General features: G+C 43.5%; 1 protein-coding gene across 1 annotated transcript in view; it reads left to right on the top strand.

The window, feature by feature from the left end:
* The window catches only part of LOC101353792 (protein YIPF1), a 140,599-nt gene that overhangs the window by 123,922 nt on the left and 4,415 nt on the right, over window positions 1-12,262 (top strand). The window contains 3 exon segments of the mRNA XM_023727053.1: window positions 333-499; window positions 873-1,055; window positions 5,869-5,963. Coding sequence (XP_023582821.1) covers window positions 333-499; window positions 873-1,055; window positions 5,869-5,955 — 437 coding nt within the window. The 3' untranslated portion in view covers window positions 5,956-5,963.

A 12,262-nucleotide genomic window follows, 5' to 3' on the forward strand; every position in this document is an offset into this window, starting at 1 on the left:
GGTCCAGGGAAGTAGATGGACATGTTAGGAAATAAGTACAGTAAGGTATTAGCAGAAGGAGCCTTGGTGGTGCAGTGGCTAAGCACTCGGCTGCTAATTGAAAGATCGGCAGTTTGAACCCACTCAGCGGCTCTGCGGGACAAAAGACCCAGCGATTTCTCCCGTAAAGATGACAGCCTTAAAAACCCTATGAGGCAGTTCTACTCGGTCCTGTAGGGTCGCTATCAGTTGGAATTGACTCAACAGCAACAACAGCAACGTGGTAACGGCAGCGCTCTAGTAGTATATTAAAGGCTTGATGGGGATTAAAACTTGTGTCCTCTCATCCTCAGTGTCCATAGCAGCTACAGTCATCTACGCCTATGCCTGGCTGGTTCCTCTCGCACTCTGGGGTTTTCTCATGTGGAGAAACAGCAAAGTTATGAACATTGTTTCCTATTCATTTTTGGAGATTGTATGCGTCTATGGATATTCACTCTTCATTTATATCCCCACAGCAGTAAGTACGATCACTTACAGAGCAGATTCTGAGTGATGCCCTGTTTTTGGTTGAAAATTCAGCCAGCATCATTATTTCCACCCTCACACCCAATATTCATGTGCTTGTGAAAAATACCCTTTGACTTTAGAAGTTGAGCATGGATGGGGTTGGGGAGCCAAGTGCCTTCACTCAAGCCCTTCATTATCAAAGCATTCACCTCAGTCTGCATGCTGGTGGTGTTTCTAGGCTCCACTGAAAAACCAGAATGGCAGTGGGGCCCAGCTGCTGATTGGCTCAGGGGCAGTTATAAACATATGTGCCTGGAATGAACAAATGCCTCTCTGAAATGCCTCCAAAGAGCCCCTCCTTCCCCTCCTTTCTCTTCTTTCAGATACTGTGGATTATCCCCCAGAAAGCTGTTCGTTGGATTCTAGTCATGATTGCTCTGGGCATCTCAGGATCTGTCTTGGCAATGACTTTTTGGCCAGCTGTTCGTGAAGATAACCGGCGCATTGCATTGGCCACAATTGTGACGATTGTGTTGCTTCATATGCTTCTTTCTGTGGGCTGTTTGGTATGATCTCATTCCTGGATTCTTTTGGTGTGCTTTATATACAAATGCTAAAAGATGTCAAACTGTTAGACATGGTGGTTCTCTTAAGATGGCTTCTTGAAATAGTTATCATTTAAAATAGACTCTCCTGGGTGGGGAGGGGTCAAGTTATGATAATTTTATTGTGATATCTAGCTTTACCTAATTTATGAAATTTGGTTAAGACTTGGTGTCTTGCCAGAGGGAGGTATGGGTGGATATGGGTCTATAAATGGGGTTGGGTGGCAGGAATGGGGGGAATCCTACCTTTGGATGTCTTTGCTGGTTTTCTGTTCATACCTGCAAAGATTCTGAAATTTAAAGTTTCATAGCTAGAAAGATTGAGAATGATGTTAAATATAGGAAAACGGAGTTATATTAAAGGTGAACATTTAAATCAATTTTTTATTTCATGTGTTTAGGTGTCTTTTTAGGGAGAGCATGTTCCTTTTGAGTGAGACAGGCCTAGATTGAAGACCAGGCCTGTCACTCACTGGCTGTGTGAGCTCAGGCATGCTGCCCAACTTCTCTGAATCTTAATTTCTTAACCTGTAATATGGGTATAATATTTTCTGCCACATAGGATTATTCCCTTTCCTTTGATCCCAGAGAGACATGGCTTAATATCTTCTGTATACATTGTGCACAAAAATTGCTGTCCGTGGCCTTAGCAAGCCCTGAAGCAACCTTTGAAAAAAATCAGAGCCCAAGAGTATCAAGGTCACTGATCAAGGAAAGGACATGCCCCTGGGAAGATGTCTTGAAGCACCTAGAACATGTCTACATAGCACATGTCCAGACCTTTGGTCAACCTTTGCAGTTGAGGGAGTAGATGTTTCATTGACCCGTATGATCTTTAATATTTTTGCATAGACAACCATGACTCATTAGTGAGATCCCTATATTTTATCATTAAACAAGCCTCATACAAAGTGCAGAGTTCTGAAACATAGACCTGATTTATGTGCATTTCACACATGCCTTAGCATTAAACTCTTGAGACAGAAGTGTTGGTTTGACTCCTGGCAGAGTGACACTATCAATTTTTGGCACTGAGAGCCTCTGAGTCGATCCCTTGAAATGCTGCTGTGACCCTTCTGTCTGCTGAAGAAGAATGTCCTTTCCATTGTAACTAACTGCTTTGCACTGGCATCTTCTCCTCTCTTCTGAATTTTTTCCTTATACCTGGCTGAGAAGTTGGTGAAGAGAAGGAGGAAGAAGAAAAGCCATTGCCCTGTTCAGTTCTGTGAGGGATAGAGAGGAGCAGGGCAGATTGGACGATAGAGGAGGAAGTGATATCTTCATTATTATTAGGAGCCTATTTCAGTGATACCTGTGGCAGGATCTTTTACCTCCTATGCCTGTTACTCCCTTTTGGGGCAAAATGGCACTAAAGATAGGATTTACTTGCTCATCTTGCTCTCAGGAACTTTCCAAAAGAGAGCACTGTAATGAAGTAGAAAGTGCTAGACTGGGAGCTCTTCGCGTTGTGAGCCTAGGCAAATGACATAACTCTCAGAGCCTTGGTTTCCTCACCTGTCATAGAGATTCATATTGTCATGGGGTTTTGTGAGACTGGTCAAGATGGCTGTGAAAGCCCTTCATATACTGTGAGGAGCTCTTTAGATGTAAAGAAGTTATTAAAAGAGCCCCCTGTAATCAGAAGCTGCCAGGGCTAGTCTGTTCATCATTCTTCTTTAGGGCCCTAGTAGGAGTTGTCCAAGGCCACACAACTATTGAGTGGGCTAAAATTCAAGTCTCCCACTTTAAAGACAGTGCCCTGTCCATTGTAACTACATAACCGTCTCTCACTGGCGTCTTCGCATCTCCTGAACTTTTTACCCATTATATCTCTGACTGAGAAGTTGGTGGAGAAAAGGAGGCAGGAGAAAAGATGTTGCCTTGTTCAACTGTGTAAGGGAACCAGAGGAGCAGGGCAGATTGTGCAGTGGAGCACTGAAGTAATTGCATGGTCCAGAGCACCTGCTATGTGTCAGGTACCTCTTGGAGGGAAGAGCACCGTTTTCTACTCTAGCGAGGGAGCCAACCTGTGGTCGTGTAACTAGCCAGGGGCCCACTGTGCCTGGGTTTTGTTCTCCACACTGGAGATTGCCTCCTTCTTTCTCTTCTGGAGGAGATGGACAGTGCAAGAGCACTGAGCCAGAAGGTGGGAGACTTGGGTTCTAGTCCCAGCTCCACCACTCCCTGCTTTGGTTCTTTCCCCTCTCTGGCTCCTCCCTTAGAAAAAGTTGCTGATTAGGCTGTAGTAACATCTTTACTATTGTTGTAAAGATTGAATGATATCATATGCAACATGAAAATATGACAATCCATACAAATGGAAGACATTATTATTATTGGAAGGGCAAAGAGCTGAGGGACATTAGCTGAACCAGACAGCTTGGCTTTCTCACTGTCCCCTGAGGAGCACAGGTTGGTGTTTTTGCCTTAGTGTAGTGAAGCATGTGACAGCCCCACGTCTGCTGAGGGCCCCTCGGCACCTGCACGTGTAAATGATCTCTAAGTGTGTTCTGGAACACACCTGGAGTGATGACTAAGGAAGCACCTAGAGCACGTGTCCTTGGCCTGTATGTTTGGAGATGTATAAGCCCATGTTCGAGGTGGTTACTGCTGATACTGTGCGCTAGCTTTCTGCCAGGTGACACTCCTACCCCTGCAGCTAGAAAGCCTGGTCTGTGTGTGGTTCATCCTCAGGGCCTCCACAGTGCCTGGATCCACAGTGCCTGTGTTGTGTTGTTAGCTGCCATGGAATCAGCCCCCGACTCATGGCAACCCAGTGTTACAGAATAGAAGTGCTCCATAGGGTTTTCGTGGCTGTAGTCTTTATGGAAGCAGATGGCCGGGCCTTTTTTCTGTGGAGCCTCTGCATGGGTTCAGACAGCTATCAGGTTAGTAGCTGATCGCAAACCGATTGTGCCACCCCAGCTCCCTCTACAGTAGGTGCCAAATTGCAGGCTGCCTTGGAGAATAGAAGAGCATAGAGCCGGACACAGCTGGATTCAAATCATAGCTGAGACATGTATTAGTTGTGTAGCCTTGGGGACATCTCTGTCTCTTTGAACCTCGGCCTTCTCGTTTTTAAAATGAAGATAAATTGCCTGTTACAGGACCATGGAGTAGATTAATGATGAGGTATATGCCTGGCATACAATAGGCACTCCCCAAATGATAGCTGTGGTTGTTATTAAGTATTTGTGGAATTAATAAATCATGGAATTATAGCTTGCTCAAGGAGAAGTTCTTGGAGATCATCTTTTCCAATTCTTTCATTTTATAGGTAAGCAAATGGAGGCCCGCAGGGGCGGAGTGATTTGCCCGAAGTCACAGACCAAGCTGGTAGCAGAGCCAGGTTTAGTTTCTTCTTGTGGGGGCTTTGTGGCTCAGTGCACCTGCAAGAGAATGGAGGACCCAACACTGGCATTATGGGCCCTGTACCCACCTTTCCTTAGGACTGTTAGGAAGGGGCCCTGGGAGGAGGCCTTTTTAAAAGTAATAGAGTTTCTCTGGGAATGTGACAGGCTAGACAGAATCTGCAGAAAAAGGTGTCAGCTAGAAACTTTTTCGAAAAGGACTGTTGAAGAGTTAATATGGTAGATGTTGTGGCAAGCTCCAGCGTGTTGTGTTGGTGCCCCCTTCTGGCTAATAGGGAACAGAGCTGGTGAAATGGTTCTTAACTTGGTGGCTTTTTGTCTTTGACTATCTTAAGGCACTGACTCCAAGGGAGAAGCATGAGCACGCAATGGTCCTTGGTATATTGACGGATTCACCTTTCTTGTGAGCAGCCAGTATAAAGAGGCTAGTGAGATAGGTGTTTTCCTGGGCTAAAGTTGGGATTCTCAGACCTTGAAACATAGGTGGAAAGGTTCTCCCTAACATCTTCCATCCTTCACCTCCTTCTGATTTGTGACAGTTAAATTGTAGATGGTGAGTGGAAGCACTTATCAAACCTTTCATTTCCCAGCTGAAGAATTACGATGTAAGGCCTGCCTCTAGCACTTTCTTTTAAAGGTCTGCAGAGAGCTGACTGGTTTAGCAGCAATCTGTCATAGTTTGGTTGATTAAATATTGATCATTTACATAGGGTGCTGTACCCTGTGTGAGGTGCTGGTGGCACAGAGATGAGGAAGGACATGGTCCTTGCCCTGGAAGAAAGACCATAAAATGTAGTGATTAAGAGCTTTAGAAGGAGCCCTGATGGTGCAGTGGTTAAGCACTTGGCTGCTAACCGAAAGGTTGGCGGTTCAAACCCACCCAGCGGCTCTGTGGGAGAAAAGACCTGGCAGTCTGCTTCGGTAAAGATTACAGCCTAGAAAATCCTGTGGGGCAGTTCTCTGTTACATGGGGTCACTATGCATTGGAATCAACTCGACAGTATCTAACAACAACAGCAAGAAGAGCTTGAGCTTTGGAGTCAGACAGACCTAGCTTTGCGTCCTGGCTCTACCCCTCATTAGCCATGTGCACTGGATCAAATGACAGTCTCTCTGATCCTCAGTTTCTTCATTTGTCAAATGAGGATAATAATAACTTCCTCACAGGGTTGTTATGAGGATTCAGTCAGATAATGTAAATGGTAGCTAAGTTTAAAAAGGCACTCAGAGTCAAGTAAGAGAGACAGACATAAACAGACAGTTGTAATTCAGTGTGGGGACAAATGTGGTAGAGGGAAATGGAGGGGCCACGAGAGCCCAAAAGTACTGTTGGCATGGAGTCTGGAAGAACACTCACCCGGGCCACTGTTTCTTAACTTCCCTCATTGTTCTCTTTATTCCAGGCGTACTTTTTTGATGCACCAGAGATGGATCATCTCCCAACTACAGCTACTGCAAACCAAACAGTTACAGCAGCCAAGTCCAGCTAAAGAGGAAAGTAAGAGATTATGTTTTTATCTTTTGCTGTCCAGTACAGTAAAAAATGGGCAGGTGCATCAGTTCCATTACTGTTAACATCCAGACCTTTTATCTTTCTGCACAACTGAGTGTAGTGTGTGTGCATGCATGTACATGTCTGTGTCTGTGTGTCCCTTTTGAAGGTTTCAGCTTTGCAATTCCACATGGCATTGGCGTTACAGAGTCGAGAAGCGTGAGTTTAGATTCTTCTGTAAGAGATCTTGCCTTTTGGTCCCAGCATCTCCTCTTCTCTCCTTTTTTTACCTTTTCCAGTAGCACAGTATAATCTGGGCTTGTTCCATTTGACCCCATTCCTGGTGGTTTTTTCCAGTTTCTCTGTGACTTCTCAGGTTGGCCTTAGACCCTGAGTGTGACCTCTCGAATTACTCATGGGGTTCTACAACATTTACAAATTTTCATGCCTGGTTTGTTCGTAAGGCTCTTTGATGACTCCACTGACCGTAGTTAGCTCAGTGGGTTGGAGCACAAGCAAAAGACCCAGCTCCTCCATGGCTTGATCCTTGCATCCATGCTGAACTGCTTGCCATTGCCAGAACACATCATGCCTTTGCACATGCTGTTCCACTTGTCTGAAATGCTCTTCCCTTCCAGCAGTCATCACTTACTTTGTCATCCTATTGGAATACACATCACTCTGTTATGGTGCTTGAAACACTGATCTTGGACTTGCTGTGTGTCCATCTGCTCATCCATTTGTTTGTTCACTCATGTATTCATTCATTTGAGTGTATCTCCCCAGTTAGTCTCAGCTCTGTAAGAGTAGGAATGAGTGTTACTCTATATCCTCATTGCCCGCCACATGGCCTGGTATACAACTGGTGCTCAGTATCTGTTTGTGGAATGAATGAATGAAGCCATACTGATCTCTCTGTGGATCAAGAACCTTCACTGTGTTTTGTAATCATAGGCTGCCCTTCCCACCAAGTCGCTGTTTCCCAACAGGATGTGATGTGAAGACTAGAGCCTTTAAAATCAAATAGGATTAGAATTAAATCACAGCCCTACCATGTACTAGCAATGTGATTTGGGTAAAGGGCTTACTCTCTCTGAGCCTCAGCTTCCCTACCAACAAAACAAGGATGATAAAACCTATATTATCAGATTGTTATGAAGATTAGAGATAATGTTTATAAAAGCTCTTCGCACATAGTTAAGGTGCTCAGCAAAATAATCAAAGCTACTGCCCTCTTCTGAGAGTGAGTCAATAATTTGTTTTGAAATTTTGTGGTTCTTTTGAAGTAAATCTAAGATATCTTATTTTTTCATCCCTAAATATTTAGATTACATATCTCTAAAAGAGATTTAAAAAACATAACCACAATACCATAGTCTCACACCTTAAAAATTAACTCTTTAATATCAAATATACTTCAGTGTTTGAATATCAATTTGTATTATAAATATCATAACTATTTTTTTTTTTCAGTTTGTTTGAATCAGATTCCAATAAAGTTCTCACTGACTTTCCCTTGACCCTTTATCTACTTTTTAAAAAACAACTATGGATTTTCACTGTTAATTGAGTTGCAGCCCTTGTAAGCTGACAAGTTGTGATTGGTCAAACAAAGGCATCCCCAGTGGCCTTGTTGGTAAGACAGTACCCCTGGCCAGTGGAATGACCGAGGAACTATAAGATGTCAGCCCACCTTCCTCTCTTCCCCTCTGGCTCTCTTCACATGAGCATGTATTGTTAGAATCAAAGAAAGAGTCCTTGGAGATGGTATGGGCTTTCCTCTACTTTTTACAATTAGGAAGCCAAGGCCACGGGAGGGCAGTGCCTTGCTTAAGGCCACCCCAGGGTTCAGTGGCAAAGCTGAGACTAGACTGTTATCAAACATGTGTATATCACATTCCATTTTATAAAATATTTTCCAGATCATGCTTTCATTGGTCACTCTTACCAGCCCAGTCAACCCCAGGAGGAGGCTGGGCTTAATAGGTCTGAGTTGACTAAAATTACCTACTTCTTAGAGGCAGAGCTGGAACTCAAAACAAAGCCTGAGGTTTTTCTACTTTCCCAGTTCTTGGGCTGACTTTTTTTTTTTAACCACTGAAATGCGCAGGCTCCCATTGCCAGCATTGCTGGCCTTTGGTGTCTCTCTGGAGCCCACCTTTGCTGCTCTAGAGGTACTTTAGTTTAGAGGTCTCCAGGCTTCTTTGATGGTACATCCTATCAATTAAAGGTTTGAATACTGTGTTACTTACCTACTGCTGCCTAACAGTATTACCACAAACTTAGCAGATTAAACAACACAAATTTACTACCTCACAGTATCTCTAGGTCAGGAATCTGGGTATAGCTTAACTTGGTCCTCTCCGTCAGGTTCCCTCATAAGGCTGCAATCAAAGTGTTGTCCAGGGCTGGGTCTCATCTGAAAGCTAGACCGGGAAGAATCGTCTTCCAAGCTCACATAGTTGTTGGCAGGATTCAGTTCCTTGTGGCCTGTTGGACTGAGGTCCTCAGCTCCTTTCTGGGTGTTGACTGGAGGCCACCTTCAGATCCTTGCCGTGTGAGCTTCTCCATATGGCAGTTTACTTCATGAAAGCCATCAAAGGAGAGAGTCAATAGAGAGAGTCTGTTAGCAAGATAGAAGTTAAACAATCATACATAATGTAATTATGGAAGTGATGTCCATCACCTTTGCTGTAATCTAGTGATTTAAAGCAAGTCACAGCTAGACTTCCTGGAACCACTGAGGCTGAATGAACTCCCAAAACTATTGCCCTAAGATAATCTTTAAACCTAAGCCAAAAATATCCCTTGAAGTCTTTTTTAAACCAAACAACAGTTTACTTTAATTAGTAAAGAATGACTGCCTTGAGCATCATGGTCGTTTAAAGAACTATCCACGTGGGATCAAATTGACAGCAGCAACTTGAAGGTTAGATAAGAAGCTTAGGGGGCAGTGAGTTTATGTCAATGGGGGAGGAATAATTCAGGAAGGGAGGGTGAGAATGGTTATACAACTTGAAGAAAGTAGTCCGTGTCACTGAATTGGTGTATATTTTGCTGTATATATTTTCAACAACAATAAAAAAAGGCAGCCACTAACAAAAATAAATAAGCAAGTTACAAGTCTCACCCCTACTCAAGGTAAGGGTATTACACAAGGGCATAAATACCTGAAGGCATTGGGGCTATTTGAGTCTGTCTGCCAGAAGCACACACCTGTAATATATACATATTTGAAGTATTTGCATAGACTATTGTCAATCCAAGGAGCCATGATGGTGCAGTGGTTAAGCTGCTGAACTGAAAGGTTGGTCCTTTAGGAGCCACTGGAACCCAGCCAGCAACTCTGGGAGAAAGGCCTGGTGATCTACTACTATAAAGATTACAGCCTAGAAAACTCTAGGGGCAGTTCTACTCTGTCACGTGGGGTACTGTGAGTCAAAAATTGACTCGATGGCACCCAACAACAACATTGTTAATCTATACATTAACTATTAAAGCTTAATTCCTTATTTTTTAATAGAAAATAAATATAAACAGAAGTTCTAATATTTCCTTCCCACTACCCCAGTGAATTGTTTTTGGTGCCCACCACCTTAGGTTGAGCATGTGGTAGCTTATTTGCATTACAGTTTGTCTACACACTTGTTCAGTTTATCCTGCAGATGGACTCCATTGACTGTTGGGAGAGAAGGTCCTAGGGCAGGGTGGGTCTCTTCCTTAGACTAAGGTACATGGGGAAAGGACCAGGTCTAATTTGACTCAGATTCCCCGGTGCCTAGCCTGATGCCAGCCTGGCACAGACAGAGCAAGTACTTGGTTAATGTTGGGTGAGTGCTTGTGACTCTCTGCAAGCTTAAGGCAAGAGTCATAGGATATGACCTTTCACCAGAGGTGCTGCAGCTCACTGGGTCCCAGAGAATGCCGGCCTTCATCAGGAAGTCTCTCACTTGCGTGTTAATTGAGGATACTGTGCGGCCTCTACAGACCAGGCACTCGGAATCCAGAAAATCAAATACAGTCTCTGTTCTCAAGGAGCCTCAGTCTGAGGGGTAAAACAACTAAGCAAATAATGACCATGTTGTGTGAGAAGTGTTATAGCCAAGTTGTGAACTGTGCGTTGTGGGAGCACGGAAAGGAGTGACCATTTGGCCTAAGGGAGGACTTCACAGAGGGCCTTGTTTGAACTGAGTCCTGAAGGTGAGCAGAAGCAATCAGGCATTTTTCTGAAAAGAGTGGTCTGCTTCCCCTGGCTTTTGTGAGGGTGAAGACATGATGACATGATATGGGCTCGCTGCACTGAACATAAGAACATCTGAGCCCAGTTGAAGAAGGACAGAGGTAGAGATCACAGTGGTAGCAGTTGCCTAGGTCTTCCTCGTTTCGGAGTACCCAACATCACCCTGATGTGACCTGGTGAAGAGCTCCCCCGACCTGCTCCTGAGCTGGGACTTCAGTTCATCACTTACTTTTTGGTTGTGAAGGCTCCAGACGAAGTGCCCCAGATGCTATAACCTTTCAGAGAGTCAGAGGCTGGCATCTGAGGAGAGCCTACCCCTCATGGCCCTTGCAGACCTCACATTCTGATTTATACAGATTTGACACCATTGGACTTTGCTCAGGTCTGTAAACTTGGGTGTCAGTACCTCAATTTGGGTGTCAAGTCTTCAAATGAGATGTTGATGAATAGCCTCTTTGGAGCCTCCTTGGCAGAAGCATCAGTTGCTTTGCCAGTGAGGGGGGCTGTCCAGAGCCCTGGGTGCTGCAGATTTATGACCTGGCTCTGCCTTCTGCTGTAATCTCTGGACTCCCAGCTTTCAGTGAAAAAGAATGGTTGCTAATCTCACTGATAGCCTTCCCCATGTAAATCTGTGTATATGAGAGCTTAGCCTGGAACAGATTACTGGGAGAGTATTAACGCTTCTCTCCTTGGAACCTCAGGGTCATAGGGGAGCCTCCAATTACTTGTAATCAGGGAAGCCACTCCTACGTAAGTCATTGAAATATCATTGTAAAGAACATCTGGGTTTCTTTCTTCCTCTCTCCTTTCTTTATTAATTTATCACCTGAGGGCCAGGGCCATTTCTTCTGTGAGCCAAGACCCTGCTAAAGCCTGGAAACTGTCCCTAGCTTTAGCTTGAGGGATGGAGTATCTGAAGGGCTGCATCCAGATTAGAGCTGGCTTCCCAGGGGCGTTGTCAAGTAGGTCTGTCCAGATGAGGGCAGCCAACAGATAATTATACTGCAGTGTGATAAGGGCTTTAATAAGAGATGAACAAAGGGCTTCTAGAGACTTCCTTTGTTATTAAAACTCTCCTCCTTTGATACACAGGGTTTATATGCAATTATTCTTTCACTCATGTCAAGAGCGTTCATTTCATAAGCCAAAGTTACAAACCTTTTTACTAGGTTCACACACATCAGTTCTTTTATTCTGAAATCAGCTTTAATTCAGTGCTATAATCACTTACTGTATAGTATAATCCCTTTTAACACAGAGCATCCAAACAGCATGATTTCACGCCACCGCTAACACTGTTTTCTGCCAGTACCCTTATTCCTTTCCATGCCATGTCTGAAATGTCCCTGCCCAGATAATTCATTTTTAGTTCCTGGGCCGTTTCTTTGTTCTCCCTTTTTTGAGGTAGGACTTCAGAGCAATAGAAGACAGGGGAACCTTTTTAAACCGTTTTTAGTGGAAAATTTTAAACAGACAAAAGTAGGATGAATAGTATAATGAATCCCCATGTACCCATCATCTGGTTTCAACAAGTGCCAACTCACGGTCAATCTTATTTGGCCATACATCTATCAATTCCCCATCTCTTCTCCCGTTTTATTTTGAAGTAAATCTAAGACATCCTATTATTTCATCCATAAATATTTAGATTACGTATCTATAAAAGATAATAGAGACTTATAAAAACATGACCACAATATCATAATCACACCTAAAAAATTAACTGTTTAATATCAAATATACATCAGTGTTTGAATATCAAATTGTATTATAAATATAACTTTTTTTCAGTTTGTTTAAATCAGATTGAAGTAAGATTTACTTACTGCAGTTGACGTCTCTTGAGTGTGTTTTACAGATTCCTACTTCATCTCCCTCCCTTTTTTTCTTTGCTGTTTATTTTTTGAAGAATCTTTATCCTATAGTTTCTCCCTGTCTGGATTTTGCTGATTGTATCTCCATAGTGTCATTTAACATGTTGCTCTGTCCCTCTGTTTTCTGTGAATTGGTGGTTGGATCTAAAGGGTTGGTCAGATTCAGGTTTGGTTTTTTCTTTCTTTTTTTT

This window comes from Trichechus manatus, unplaced genomic scaffold, assembly GCF_000243295.1.
Source record: "Trichechus manatus latirostris isolate Lorelei unplaced genomic scaffold, TriManLat1.0 scaffold00015, whole genome shotgun sequence".
NCBI classification, from domain to species: domain Eukaryota; kingdom Metazoa; phylum Chordata; class Mammalia; order Sirenia; family Trichechidae; genus Trichechus; species Trichechus manatus.